The following is a 14,592-nucleotide window of genomic DNA, read 5'->3' as shown; positions in this document are numbered from 1 at the left end:
CTGACAGAAGACCTCATTTTGCTGCACACCAAGAAACAGTCACCCTTTGGCCAATCACCATTGGCTGAAAGGCAGACACCTCTCTACCGCCCCTGCTCATTCAGTCGATGCAGCACAAAGGTTTGCTAACAGCCCGGAGCGCCCTCAGCCCAAGGTCAATCAATGACAGTCCCAAAGCCCCAAAGGACAGAGTGAAGGAGCATACCCGACGAGGAGTCGGATGATTTTAGAGCAAAAGACCAACCGTCAGGAGTCATGGACGCACAGTGTGGCAGGCGCAGCTCCACGGGCTTCAGGAACTTGAGGCCATGGGGCCCACACATCACCAGCGGGCTCAGCAGGGTCTCACCTGGAGGTGGGGGAGAGGTTAGATGCTGTCTCCCTCTGCACCCGGTTCTCCTCGCCTTCTAATAACATTAATGACAAGCTAATGGCTTAGCTCTCTACAGCAGCACTAAGAAAACGGAACGGAAGCCACACAGGTAGTTCTACATGTTCCAGCAGCAACTTTAACCCAGTGTATCCCCAAATCACGTTGGCATGTCGTCAATACACTAAATCTGGGAAACCCGCGTGTGTGGCACTTGCAGCACATTTTAACTCCAAGTAGCCACATTTCCAGGGATGAACAGCCAGAGCTGCTGGCTCCTGCAGGCGGGCACAGGTGCTTTAGTGTAAGGGGCATGCACACGTACTTCTTATACGTGACCTACATCCGGCGTTTTCAATGCCACAGACTTGGTGTGGGGGCTCACGCGGGGCCACCATGCGTTAGTACTGTGGCCAGATGCTGGGAAGTGAGGGACAGGAATGCGTGCCCGGCAGGGAAGCTCCGCTCAAAGGCTCTAAGGGGAGCCGTAGCACTGATCATCACGGCACCCTGAGAGATGCGGGAAGACAGGGAGAACAGCGGCACCCCGATTCCTTAAGGAGCCCCCAAACATGGACTGTCACGCCTGACAGGGCACTCCCTCCCTGCCGGTGTGTGCTAGTGCTGGGCCCGGGGTGGGAGTCAGACTGTCCCACGAGGCTGGTTCTCCCAGCAGGTGACAGGCACAGAGCAAAGCCTGGCTGAGCGGGTGCTCCCTCCCCCGTCTCCAGAGATGGAAGAGGGAATGACTCAAAGACCAACGTGGAGAGGCTGGCTGAGACCGCCGGCAGACAGGAGGAGCGACGCCCAATGGCCTGTCACGCAGGAAGGGAGCACGCCGAGTGGAAGGCCCAGCCCCATGGCCTCGCTGCGGGACACCGCGTGCCGGGACACCAGCCGGGCACTCTGATGAAGGAGCAGCTCTGCCTGGCCAGTGTGGAGGCAGGAGAGGGCCCGACAGTCCTCCCACCGGAGCTCCCGGCAGCCGAGTTAGGGACGCGCAGCGAGAAAGCCCCGTTACCTTTCTCCTTGTCGAGTGGCGGGAGGATGCTGTTGTCGCGGCAGACCTTGAAGTAGATCTCCTGCTCCACGCCCTCCGGGATGGCTCCCTGGGGGATGATGATGCTGACGCCCGTCTCGATGGAGCTCAGCACCCCGCCGTTGCTGCTGAACACGCCCCGGGCCGTGGCCACCACGGTGTGGCCGTCCTCGTCATTGTCCTCCTCCACTGCCGACGGGCTGAGGTCAGAAACGCGCGTGAGTCACTCCCGCCCTGCACGGGCTGCACCCTGTTCCCCTCCCCCGCCACCAGGGAGTGCCCTACTTGACAGCTAACGTTTTCGGGGGCCGATGTGACTCCCAGGGCTAACAGCAGCTTCTCCCTGGAGAGATCCATTTCCTTTCTGAAGGCAACTCATCCCACGCGAGCCCTGAGCAGGGCCGGGGATCGAGCCTGCAACCAAGGTGCGTGCCCTTGACTGGAATCGAACCCGGGACCCTTCAGTCCACGGGCTCATGCTCTATCCACTGAGCCAAACCGGCCAGGGCCACCTTTCTTTCTTTTAACATCACTGCTGAGTGAACAGTGGCCGAGGAACATGGATGCCGCTGTTTCTGGGGTCACGGGAAGCCATGGCTGGTAAGAGAATGGGCTGGATCTATGCTCCCCGCACCCCAGCCGTGCGACCTTGGGCACAGAGCAATGTCACTCGACCCAGTCCCAGGTAAAAGTGGGCTAAGGAAAAGGCCTACAGGCCACAGGGGACCATCAGCTTCATTACTTCTTGTGCCTCTTGCATGATAGCGTTCATGGCAACGTTTTGGTCAACAGTGCTCAGGCCCTAGCCAGTGTGGCTCAGTGGATAGAGCATCGGCCTGTGGACTGGAAGGGTCCCAGGTTTGAGTCTGGTCAAGGCCACCTGCCCAGGTTGCAGGCTTGATCCCCAGTGGGGGGCCTGCAGGAGGCAGCCAATCAATGATTCTCTCTCATTGTTGATGTTTCTATCTCTCTCTCCCTCTCCCTTCCTCTCTGAAATTAATAGAATTATATTAAAAAACAAACAAACAAAAAACAATTCTCAGGTTCAAGTTTGAGCTAAAACGACCATGTCAAGTCCCAAATCAGCTAAGCAACATCAACTCCTGTCTGATAGATCACGAGGCCGGAGGAGGGGGCTCTTACCTCCCGGGCACGGCTCGGGGCCCGGCGCTGAGGTTGTTCACGTGGTACCGGGGCTTCTCGGCGTGGATGGAGAAGGTCTCCACTCCGCTGTCAAACTCGGGAGGCTGGGCCTTCACCAGGGTCTTGGGAGAAGCCGGGACTTTTGAAGACACGTCAGGCTTGTGAGCAGTTTCACTCGGCAGAAGGTTGTGGCTGAACTTAGGGCTTTCAAACTTGCGCTCAAATGGCCGCGCGGAGCTGGTGTACGGCTTGGGGGTGAAGCGGTTGTAGGCTGGGGCGACTGTCTTCTGAGGCTGTTCAGTGCCGTTCACGGGCGCTTTGTCTGGGAAACTTTTCTGGGGGTAGAAGGTGGGCTGAGCCGGCTCCTCGCGGCTCATTGTTCTGAAAGTGACCGGCTTGTTCTGAGATGGAGGTGGTTCTGGTTTGGACACTAAAGAATTCTGAAAATCCAATGACACCGAATTACCTGAAAAAAAAAAAATACACAACTATTTTTAAAACTTTAAAAAATGTATTTTATTATTTCAGAGAGGAAGGGAGAAGGAGAGAGAGATAGAAACATCCACGATGAGAGAGAATCATGGATTGGCTGCCTCCTGCACGCCCCACACTGGGGATCGAGCCCACAACCCAGGCGTGTGCCCTGACCGGGAATCGAGCCGTGACCTCCTGGGTTCATAGGTCAACGCTCAACCATTGAGCCACACCGGCTGGGCTATGTAATATTTCTTACATGAAAAACGATGTGCTTAGAAGCGAGAATTTAATTTTTTGAGAATTACTCTATTATAGTGATGCTGCCATCTTCTGGATGTCCTACCTTCCCCGTGGGCTCCCTTAGCGTGGGCGTGGAGCGAGGAGCTGGAGCTGGGCTGGGGAGGCTGGGAGTACTGGGCGGGCAGCGGGGGTGGGGGTGGCGTGGGCTGGACTGAGTCATAGCGTCTGTCGCCGAAGGCATCAGCGTCAGCAGACTTGCCCCTGTGAAGAAATGAAGACAATGCCAACACCTGAACACGGACTCACACGGACAAAACACGTTCTCCTTCTCCAAGCATCGCTAAGCTGTTTTTTTATCTAGAAATTTCACAATGTGCTCTTATGAGTATGGTAGCTCCTCTAGCAAAATAGGCAAACAAATCCCACCGTTCACCAGCACAAGGAATGCAGAGACACACAGGCACTGCAGGGAAACACCCAGGCGATGGCAACCAGAGGCAAACGGAATTCTGGGCACACGTGGACTAGCTCACTCTGCTGTTCACAATTTAAAATGCCTTGCAAATGTTTTAAAAAATATTCCCAGGCCAAAATCTTCCTTAGGCTCACTTCCAATGTCGTATCTGAGATCCAGCCAAGGCCACCCCGGCGCGCCCAGACACGGTGCACACGTGGAGCCAGCCCTTCCTGCGGCGAGGGCTGGGCAGTGAGGGCCTGTGGCTTTGGGCCTAGGTCTCAGGGACAACTCCGCAAACTCGGCCTGCGAGGGCAGACACACCAGGCCAACGAGCGAGTGTGGCCGCTCCAGGGCACGAGGGAACGGGCATCGTTCACTTTGAACTTGGCCCTTGATCTCCCAGATCCATCTTTTGTGAACAGCTGGAGGAGCAGATCCTGCTCCATCTTAGGCTCACTGAAGTCAGGTTGCGCTGCGCACGCTCATTTGCTCAGGCTGCCATTGTTCACGTGGGACACAGAAAACGCACACAGAAGAAACCCTCAAGTAGACCCGTCACTGGCACGCCGCCATCTACCCCCTCGCAGCCGACTGCCTGGCGTTATGTGCACCCACAACAGACACGTCGAGTGACCCTCACAGACTCCCGTTGGACCGTTAGCTTTAAAGCCGCGCCGCTAGCTGGCTTTCCGCACCGACACGAGCGTTTGGAGGTGGGTTCGAATCTGGAAGTGCACATAACGCCAAGGACGGGGGAGGCACACCTGACGGAACAGCCTCACGTGGACGCCGGTCTTACCACTTGACGCTCCGTCTCAAGTAGTCATAGCTAGGGTAAGAGCCAAGAAATCTAGGGCGGCCAAGCAAGCGCAATGGAGAAACGAAAGAAAACCGTCACTCTAACTCAGCAATTCGCAGCAAACGGAACGCAAATGTCATCAGAAACATCCACCGAGGCGCTCTCCCTCCTGGCGCCAGCCTTCCCTTCCCTTCCCCGGCCCGGCACGCTACCACTGGCTTCCTCACTCCCACGGCCCTTCCTTCGCCTCCATAACTTGTTTCCTAAGCCCATTTCCTCTAGGAATTACTTCTTCTACCTGTGATTGTACCAGATAAAGGTTCTCTTACCAAAAAAGTTGAGTGTCGACCTAGGAACCAGGAGGTTCGACTTCCAGTCAGGGCACATGCCCGAGTTGTGGGCTCAATCCCCAGGAGGGGGCGTGCAGGAGGCAGCCGATCCATGATTCTCTCTCCTCATTGATGTTTCTCTCTCTCTCCCTCTCCCTTCCTCTCTGAAACTCTTATGGTCCAGCCATCCTTTCTTACCTTTGATGTTAACACCTCTCCTAATGCAAACACTTTCTGCATCTGCTATGAGAGTTTAAGAACAGAGGCAAACACAGCGCCTCCAGCTAGGAAGCGTGCCCGTGCTGACCCGCTGGAGGCTGCTGAGAGCGTGTACCACACACTCAACCATCGCCTTCAAGATGCACGGAGCTTCCTGAGATGGCTGCGCTACACAATCGAGCCTTTATGTGGCATCTCCCTCTCAAAAGGTTAAGTCTCGGGCTAAATGACTTACTTCGCGGAATAACTAGAAAGGCCTGGCGGATGCTGGGGGTGAGCCGGCTTGGCCGGCTCTGGGAGGTGGCCTGCGGGAATGTGTGCGGAAGGCTTGTTCTCAAAACTTCTCCGGTCGAAGTAGGAGAGCTGTTTCCGGTAGTACTCTTCGTCTTCCTCGGGGTCGTAGTGGTTTGACCGGACAATATCTTCCGGGGGCTTCGGCTGAGGCTTTTGCGGTTCTGGGATCCTGACAATGAACGGCAAACGGGACAACCTTGTAGGTGGTGATGTCACCAGGACACTGGGGCCTGGAAATGGCTGACCGCGACCCTTCGGTGACTGCTGAGCAGCCCCAGTCAACATGGACGTTTTACCTCTGTCTTCACACACGAGGCTCAAAAGGCAGCCGCTTCCAGCCCACAGGTTCAGTACCATCTACTAAGCTTGACAATGATCTGGTTAGAGGCCTCACAGCAGGTTAAAAACAGTTATTGAGAGAAAAGGAAATGGAACCAACCCAGTGGAGAACTTCTCAAAGTACCCAGGCCAATGTCGGCAACAAGCACTGACTGGGAGAGGCTTAAAGACTTTAAAAGATGTGTAAGAACTTTAACCCAGGACCAAGAGATGGTCCGCAGACAAGGAAACAGCCTGTAAAGGGCACAGTGCTCGAGGGCACAGGAAGCAGATGGGGAAGAAGGTAAGTTTTCAGGCAAATCAATGCATCGCGGTCATGCTCTGCTCAGTGCGTTTGGAAACTCAGCATCAAAACGAAAACACTTAAGGAGGGCTAAGCTTCCGTTCTTAGTTTTCATAATACAGCTCATCTGCTAACAATTCTGCTAAGGAGACACCACATAGTTTCTATGTTCGTGAAGAGCACCCAACATTATTCAAGAGGAGAATGTATAGGACAGACAGTTCCTCTATTACAAGCACAACTGTAAGCACGTTGAACACGTCCGTCAAGCAGAGGCTGTGTTCAGATCCAGCCTGTCCCTCAGCAGCACCGGGAGGTCCGGTGAGGGCCCGCTGGCCAGGTTTCTCTCGCGGCTGCGCCAGGACCTGAGCACCCCCGCGCGGCCCGGGGCCTCCCTCACCGCACCGCACACTCACTGATCGCTATTCTAGCCAATGTGCAGCCAACCTGCCAGTGTCAGGCCTTTAACCCTCTTACTTCAATCACTGGCTAGAAAAATGCATTTTCCACGTTTCCTGCTAGAGGTATAATGAAGATCTTTCCTTTCTGTCCAGGGCCACCGTTTCAGTCAGACAGGGTGCAGTTCATTCAAGGACAAACAGACGGTCTCCCTCCTCCTTTCTCCCTCACACGAAGGCTGGCTCCCTGCCCCAGAGGGCCCAATGCCGGGCCAGCCCCACTCCCACCCCAGCACGGGCACCCACCTGTACAGGGTCTTGTCGTGTTCGCTGAACTGACTCTGAAGAGTGGCTTTAGGTCCGACGACGGGAGCCCCTGGTGGTTTAGACGCTGCCTCTGGAGGCTGCAAAAATAAGATCAACACGCCCGGAACAGATCACGACAAAGCAGGCTGCAAGGGGGGGGGGGGGGGGGGGAGGGGGACAGTCCCGTCTTTACCTTAAAGCCGGTGTGGTTCTCATCCTTCTTGTTCTCCATGGACGCAGACCTCTTGTTCTCAAACATCTTCACCCTGGTGAGCACGGACTGGGGCTTCATGGCTGGGTCCTCCTCCTCGGCAGGAGCCGGGGGCGGAGGCAGGGGCTTGGTGCTGGGCGGCGGCACGTCCGGCTTGTGCTGAGAGGCAGGTACGAGAGGCGGGACCAGCGCAGCACCGTGGAGCGGCTCGTAGCGGCCTGCCTTCGAGGTAAAGCCTGGTGCGGGGACTTGCTCGTAGCTCCGTGGGTACTGCTCGTAACACTGCTTGGGCTCAGGGGCCTGGGGGCCCGCGGGGGGCGGCGCCTCGGGCCTGTACCTGCCGTGCACCTCATACCCGGGAGCCGGGGGCTCCTCGTGCCGCAGGGTGGAGGTCCGGGGCGGCTGGTCGTAGCGGGGTCTGCTGTCATAGGGCAGAGGGGCTGGCTCCTCGAACCGCGGGAAGTAGCCCCGTTCCGAGGGCTCTTCGGGGTGCTGCCGGGGGTCCAGGTCCCGGGGGTGCTGACTGTCAGAGGGCCGCGGCTGGTAGGGCTGCTTGTCCTCGTAGTAGGACCAGTGCTCCTCGTAGGCAGGGATGCGCTCCTCATAGCGCAGGCGGGGGTCCACGTGCCGCGAGAACTGGTCTGCGTAGCCCGCGGAGTCGTATCTGTACGTGGGCTGCTCCAGGTCCCTGCTGGCTTGCTTCTCCACGTACGGGGCATGAGGCTCGTAGCTGGGTTTGGGGTCCCTGTCGGGCCTCAGCGCGGGGTGCCCCCCAGCCGGCTGCTTCACCACGTGATTCTGCCGGATCATGTCCTCGGGGTAGGGGTCCTTTCGGTACACCTGCACACAAGAGCCAGGGGTAAGGGCACAGGCCTGTCTCTCCTTCTCATCGACTGTAACAGAACTACGGCTTCCTGTAGTTCCACAAGCGGTGTGCCCCACTGGTTATGACCAGGGCGGAGAGATTAGTGGAGAAGCCAGTTTCCGCGAGAGCTCAACATGTGCAGTGCAGGGGGCTTTACGTGCCCGCCTGAGCTAATGAACAAACACTGCGTTAATTATTCCACTTAGCAGACAGTTAATCAGCGCCCCGAACCATTCATTCCCCTTGATTGGACACTGAAAATAAAAATCACAAAGAAAATTGGCACACACCGTGATTTATAAAAAAGAAAAATGTCTAGGAGGGGTCTCCATTGTATAGTAAGGAATTCTGGAAGACACGGAAAACCCCAAAATGAGATTAAAAAAAAATATAAAGCAAAAAACCGCAATGACAGGCCTGACCCGCAATGACCCACGTGCCACCGGAAGCCATGCACACCGGACGGAATGCTGCTGCTGCCGGAAGCGCTCTGTGTGGCCCAGGGCGAAGCAAAGGGACCGGAGAGGAGCGAGGCGTGGCCCGCGGCCCGGGTACCTGTGGTGGGTCTACATGCGACGGCAGTGCAGCTCCGTGGTCCCTGAGCAGGGAGTGGGTGGCCTCGGCCCTGGGTGTTGGCAAAGAGTCAGCTGGTGGGGAGTGAGAGGCGGGAGGGGTGGGCGCCTCCATTCTGACATGAGTGAACTTGACACTGTGATTGACAGCAGAGGTGGGTGGTGCTGGGTTTGTTTCGGGCGAAAGGTAAGGGCCTGGAGATGAGGCGTCTGCTTTCTGTGAAGGGTTTGAGATACTTTAATAGTGCTTCTGGCCACTGCCAGCTTCCTACCTCCATGGATCGTGGCTGAAGACATACGTCGCTAACGTGCAGAATAACAAAGCTGACGCTAGGTCCTATGCTAAAAGGAAACTCAGTATACTGCTGTGTGAGACGAGCACACACAGAATTAAGTCCTTGGTATTCTCAACTCGAAATTAAAAATTACTTCTTAATCTGGAAAAAGGACAGAATATATATATTTTTTTAAAGATATATTTCTAACGATCTCAGAGAGGAAGGGAGAGGGAGAGAGAGATAAACATCAATGATGAGAGAGAATCATGGATCCGCTGCCTCCTGCACGCCGCCTACTGGGGATGGAGCCCACAACCCAGGCATGTGCCCTGGCCGGGAATCGAACCGTGACCTCCTGGTTCATAGGTTGACGCTCAAACCCTGAGCCACGCCGGCCGGGACAGAATGTATTCTTCAACTCAACCACCATCCTCAAATCCAACAATGCACCCTATCTGCGCACCGTGGAAGGCGTGCCGCTTACCTGTTGAGAGGCTGTTTTAAATCCCGGGGAGTCTATTCTATGGACGGGCTGTGGCTGCGCTTGTGGTGAGTAAGGAGGAAATGTCTGGTTTTCGTGATGCATCCCAGAGGAATCCTCTCTTACGGGCTCAGAGGACCGGGTAATGGCGGACTCCGGGGGGGTCCCCACCTCATCATTAAGAGTCTCATCTAGTTCTTGATCAGTGTAGGCCCCGCCTTCTGTGTCTGTGTCTTCATAGTCAGAAGTGTGTCTACTGTCCGTGCTATACATTGAGTACTCGCTACCTGGGGCTGACAGGTAGGACAGGCGATCGTCATGCAAGTCAAGGTCGTCACTGGTAGCACCATCCGCCTGGGTCAAATGAAAGTAAATTACAAGTTTTACTCAGTATCCTGTGAGGGAGGGCCTTTCGTTCACGAGGGAGCTGACAGGGATCGGGCTTAAGAAATCACCCCGAGTTCTCGACATTTCCGCTGCGGACAGGTCAAGAAGACTGCACACGCGCACATGCAGACACACAGCACCCGGAGACCTGTGCTTGGATGAAGGGAATGTCGCTGGCCAATCAGGACGGAGCTGGCCTCGGGCCCAGCCCGGAAGACAAGGAAAGGATCCTGGCACCACTCGGGTTCCTAAGCCCAGTCAGTCAGCAGCGTGTCAGCCCAAAGCAAGGTGGGGGGGAAGGTGCTGCCACACCACGCGCACACAGGGACACACGGACAGGACAGCGCGTGAGAACAGCCATGAAAATACACTGTAGTGGAGGAAGAGCTTAAGCCTCTTTTATTACTTTTTAAATATGTCTATTGATTTCAGAGAGGAACGGAGAGGGATAGATAGAAATGATAGAGAGGAGAATCATGGATCGGCTGCCTCCTGCACGCCCCCTACTGGGGATGGAGCCCACAACCCCGGGCATGTGCCCTGACCGGGAATGGAACCGTGACCTCCTGGTTCCTAGGCTGATGCTCACCCACTGGGCCACACCAGCCAGGCAGAGCTTAAGCTTCTGTGCAACACAAGGGAAAGCCTCACTGAGGACTGGCTGCCCCTACACGTTTTTCTGTGAGGGTTCAAAGAGGAGCACCAGCGGATGGCACGGGAGGAACGCAGCTGGACTCTCTTTAACAAGTGACCAAGATCAAGGGCGCTGTCATCAGAGAGGACGAGAGGTGCCCGAAGGAAGGAGGGGAGAGCGGCACCGACAGGCTGCCACTGGACAAGACCTCAGCCTTGGACTGAGCAAACGGAACAGCCCACAAAGGTCTTTCTCGCCTGGACACGGTGCGCAGTTAGCATGAGCGCCGAAGGGTGTGGCACCCAGAAGCCAGACAATCTTTCGTCCACGCCCAGGACAAACGTGAGGCGGAGCCACCTGGAGGCTCCCCGCAGCCGCGCCTGCTGAGGAAGAGCCGGCCCTGCACTGCCTTCTTGGTGGGAAGACGAGGGTGCTGGGCCTCCTGGAGGCTCAGGACAGGAGGAGTCATGTCCCGGCAGGGTCTGCCCCCCGAACCTCCGTGGCTTCCTCACTCTCTGTGCTGCTGAAGAAGAGCAGTCTCCCTACCTCTGCTGTGACCTTGACCCTGCAGGGCTGAGGACTGCCACCCAGCCCCGGCCAGGGGAGAGGGAAGGCCTGGGGGAAGGGCAACTGGGACTCACAACCACCTCGCTGCTGCCCAGCACGCCAGGCAGGAAGTGGCCAGTGAGCCCGACGCAGGGCTGCGGGGACCGGAGGGGACAGACGCCTGCTCCGCCTCAGGACGACCTTTCTCGGTGAGGAGGGGACAGGACTGCGTCGGGCGTGCACGGCTCTCCACAGCAGCCAGAGCCGCCGCGAGCGCGGAGAGGCCGTGTGAAGGGAGTGCTGCAGGATCGTTCAGGTAAAATACACTTGGATGGGAAATGGAAGGGGGGGATAAATCAAGCTCGATCTAAACTGTAACCACTCTCTCTGATTTACCGAATGCAGCAATCCATCCTGATAACAAATAGCCTCCTTTCCTCACAGAAGAAGTTGGGGGGTTAGACCTTTACTCTGAAATCCAAGCAAAGAAAGGAAACGAAGAGGGAGGACAGAAAAGAAAGGGAGCTCTGAGGGTTTAACCTCTCGGGCAGGGAGACTGTGCGCTCTGCATTGCCAAGCTAATCTCATCCCAGAACCACCAGTGCGATCAGCAGGCTGGCCGACAGAGGGCGCCAGCAGGGTGTGCTGTCCCAGAGCAGCGGGCAGAGGAGGTTAGTGAGGCAGTGGCTGCCAGGTGGTGGTTTTTCTCCCCGCTTCCCGTGGCTCAGGGGTCCCAGCTGCGTGTCAGTTCTTCAGAGTATGAGGGGGCTCACAGAGAGCCGGGCCCGAGCGGTGCTGAGGGGGAGGGTCCGGACAGGCTCTCTGCATGGCGCAGTGGGAGCAGCAGCACCGCCCCCGCCCCCCCCCCCCCCCCGGAGCGTGTCAGCCTCTGCACTGCAGGCTGGGTGTCCTGGGTGGGGCCATGCCAGGCCCGGAGCATGCAGCATGCACATCCGAGCATCTGCATCACAGCCAGGCGGGGGGAGGGGCCATGCAGGGGCAGGCACAACACAGCCCAAGCCAACGGAGAATATGGAGAACAAAATAAAAAAACAGACGTTCACAACCTCCCCTAGCAGCCAGAAAGGATGCTTCAGGTAAAACACACTGAAATCAAAAAGTTCTCTGCACTGTCCACTGTGAGCAAACATCAGCTCTCCCAACAGAACCAACAGACCTCTCCGTGAAAGACGGCCCACACCAGGAAGAGTGACAGCAGAAACGGGTGCTTTAAAGCCTGCCGTTTGGATGTGGATAAATCAGACCTTAAAGCCGAAAGGAAGTCTTACTCTGAGCGACACTCCCGGGTGTGCTGTAAGAATGTGAGCAGGTGCTGAGTGGGGAAGACAGACCCCTGGGCATGGACTGGGCCGCGCACCTGTCAGCCTAGCAGGCCCTGGAGACCGTGCCCTCCCTGCGGGGCTACGGGTAGCAGGGGGCCCGCCCCTGGCCCTCAGAGGGACCTCTGTCCTCACAGCCAGTCCTGAATGTCCTGTGCTGAGGGCAGCGTTTGGGGGACGCTCTGGTCGCCCACCGGGCTCCCCTCTTTCACAGGAGGAAACTGAAGCCAGGTTCAAAGTCATTCCCAGGCGAGACAGGGACAGAGACAGGATCCAGCCCTGCCCGTTAGTTATCATTAAGAGGGCTTTTGAGGAAACACCATTGAAGTGGTAAGTCAATAGTTGAGAGAATTTCGGAATATGTTGCCACCAAAAACAACTCGCGTAACCCCTCCACACAAATGATAAAAACCAGACCCATTAGAAAACAAAGTAACCCAAAGCATCTCCGATCAGTTACGTAATGTAGAAAGCAGGTTAAAAGATGAGACAATAGGAAATGTCTTACCTTTCCCTCTGAGACCCAAACCAGCTGGTTCTGCTGTTGCTGAATGGCTTCCTTCAGCGCACCATACCAGCCGTCGTTCATCGAATTTAAGTTAATTGTGGCTGAAAAATAAATGGAGGACATTGGTTTACAGCGAGGCCACTGACCAGTCAGAGTCACTGGACCTGCCGGCCTCACGCACCATCGCTGAGCCGTTTGAAAGATGGGGTTGAGGACAGACCCCTGCCCTATGGTGGTTTTCTCCCCACGTGCCTGCACTGCCCGGGGCAGCCTCACAGGCCACGGTGACAGAGGTCTCAGTGTGGAACGACACAGCGCTCTGGCCCACATGTTGCTGCCCAGACACTCAGGCTGAGAGGCCTTACGACACTCACTGGTAAAAAGATGGTGGTTATTTTTTCGCAGTTTATGAGACCGCTCGTATAACTTCCTGGCACTTTTCCGAGATTCTGGGCATAACCGCATCCTCATGGTTTTCACGCCTTGCTTAGAGTCGGGGTTAAGGAAGACCACGATCGGGTACCACTGGGCGTAGTTCAGGCGATCGACTGCATTTGGGGTGACATCTAATAAAGCATGTTTGTCCTAGAAACGCACAAAAAACGAGTGAGGACACAGACAGGGAAGTAGAATCAGCACAGAAAAGGGCGCCGCCTGACTATCACCAGTCATGATGGACGTCGCATGTGCTCCGACGTCTCAGGAGCACGTTATCAGGAAACTGTCATTAGAAATTAATTCAATACAATTTCTAGCCCAACCTAACAACAAATAAACAACTTCAAGCAGCTCACTGTCAAGCTGGCCCCAATACTTGCAAGCTGACGATACTGCCTGTGTTCGGTTAGATTAGCAATTTTCAATCTTTCTTCATCTCATAGCTCATGAACTAAGTACTGAAATTCTGTGGCACACCAAAAAACATACTGTAATTTTTTGCTGTTGTGACAAAAAAAAAAAAAGGTATAATTCTGATTCATTCCCACCGGATGGTTACTGTTGTGTTGGTCATTTTTTTATTTGACAATCTAAGGGATCTAAGGGGAAAAGGTCAGTACCCTGACTAAATAATCAGGTATCGCATGTTTTAAGAATTCCTGCGGCACACCAACTGAAAATCACGGGGTTAGAGTGATTACACGTATGACAACTTAATGCTCCTGACATGATCTGCAGAGTAAAAGCAGACTCTCTGCCATAGGATCGCAGGTAAACTAGAGCCTTGCAAGGCAATGTCAACAGTCTGTTGATGTGTTTGACTGTTTTCGTGGCAATCAAAACCATCTCCAGATGCATGTAACACTATTCCCCTGAAAGGGACCATTACTACGCCTTTCGGCATGGTACACCGGCAATAACTGTAGAAAAACGACTTTCTACTTTCAAATGAACCAAACCGCATCCCGCTCAGAACCACGACACTCGCAGCTGAGAAGGAAGCCGGCGCTGCTGCGCTCACCTGGTCTATTATCTGCTTTATCGTGTGGAGGCGGATGATGCCGGAGCTACGCTGGTCAGTCCCCGCATCCCGAGGTTCGCTTTCTGTTCGTGGAGTCAGGACAAGACAAAACATCAAATTGCCGCCGGTGAGATGAGAACGCCTCAGCCACCGGCACTGCTGACACGCTGGGCACTGGGACCCGCAGCTGGGTGTCCTGTGCACGGCCTCCACCCACCACATGCCAGGAGCACCCCCACCTCCCTCGCTCCCATTATGACAACAAAAATGGCTTCGGGCGGCCAATGGGGAGGATCTGCCCTGAATGGGAACCGCTGGGTTAGACCAGTGCTTCCCACGAGGCTGGGCTGAGAAGAAGCAAGTGAGGCCTTGCCTCGGGTGCGAGGTTTACAGGGGCGCCCCCAAACCTCTGTATAATGCAATACTGGGATACAGTATGTTCAAAACATCAAAACTCATAGTCTACAGCAAACAACACACCAACATTTCCAAGAGAATCAGGAAATGGAACTTGAGCCAAAGTTAAGATTGTCACTCGCCCAAGAGAAATTGTCAAATATGGCCATTCAATTTAGCCCGGCCGGCATGACTCAGTGCCTGAGCGTCAACCTATGCACC

At 55.5% G+C, this 14,592-nt stretch overlaps 1 protein-coding gene across 7 annotated transcripts in view; it reads right to left on the bottom strand.

The window, feature by feature from the left end:
* The window catches only part of TJP1 (tight junction protein 1), a 55,709-nt gene that overhangs the window by 2,870 nt on the left and 38,247 nt on the right, over positions 1-14,592 (bottom strand). The window contains exons 16-27 of one of the 7 annotated variants that reach the window (XM_079763848.1): positions 13,975-14,057; positions 12,890-13,100; positions 12,516-12,616; positions 9,104-9,454; positions 8,325-8,558; positions 6,887-7,744; positions 6,694-6,791; positions 5,309-5,536; positions 3,373-3,530; positions 2,553-3,018; positions 1,392-1,609; positions 206-349 (exon numbers count right to left, since the gene is read on the bottom strand). In XM_079763848.1, coding sequence (XP_079619974.1) covers positions 206-349; positions 1,392-1,609; positions 2,553-3,018; positions 3,373-3,530; positions 5,309-5,536; positions 6,694-6,791; positions 6,887-7,744; positions 8,325-8,558; positions 9,104-9,454; positions 12,516-12,616; positions 12,890-13,100; positions 13,975-14,057 — 3,150 coding nt within the window. The remainder of the gene's footprint in view (positions 1-205; positions 350-1,391; positions 1,610-2,552; positions 3,019-3,372; positions 3,531-5,308; positions 5,537-6,693; positions 6,792-6,886; positions 7,745-8,324; positions 8,559-9,103; positions 9,455-12,515; positions 12,617-12,889; positions 13,101-13,974; positions 14,058-14,592) is intronic. The other 6 variants (XM_079763849.1, XM_079763850.1, XM_079763851.1 and 3 more) reach the window with 6 other exon arrangements.

Source organism: Cnephaeus nilssonii, assembly GCF_951640355.1.
Source record: "Cnephaeus nilssonii genome assembly, chromosome: 24".
Lineage (NCBI taxonomy): Eukaryota > Metazoa > Chordata > Mammalia > Chiroptera > Vespertilionidae > Cnephaeus > Cnephaeus nilssonii.
This window is presented reverse-complemented; position numbering and strand designations above follow the sequence as displayed.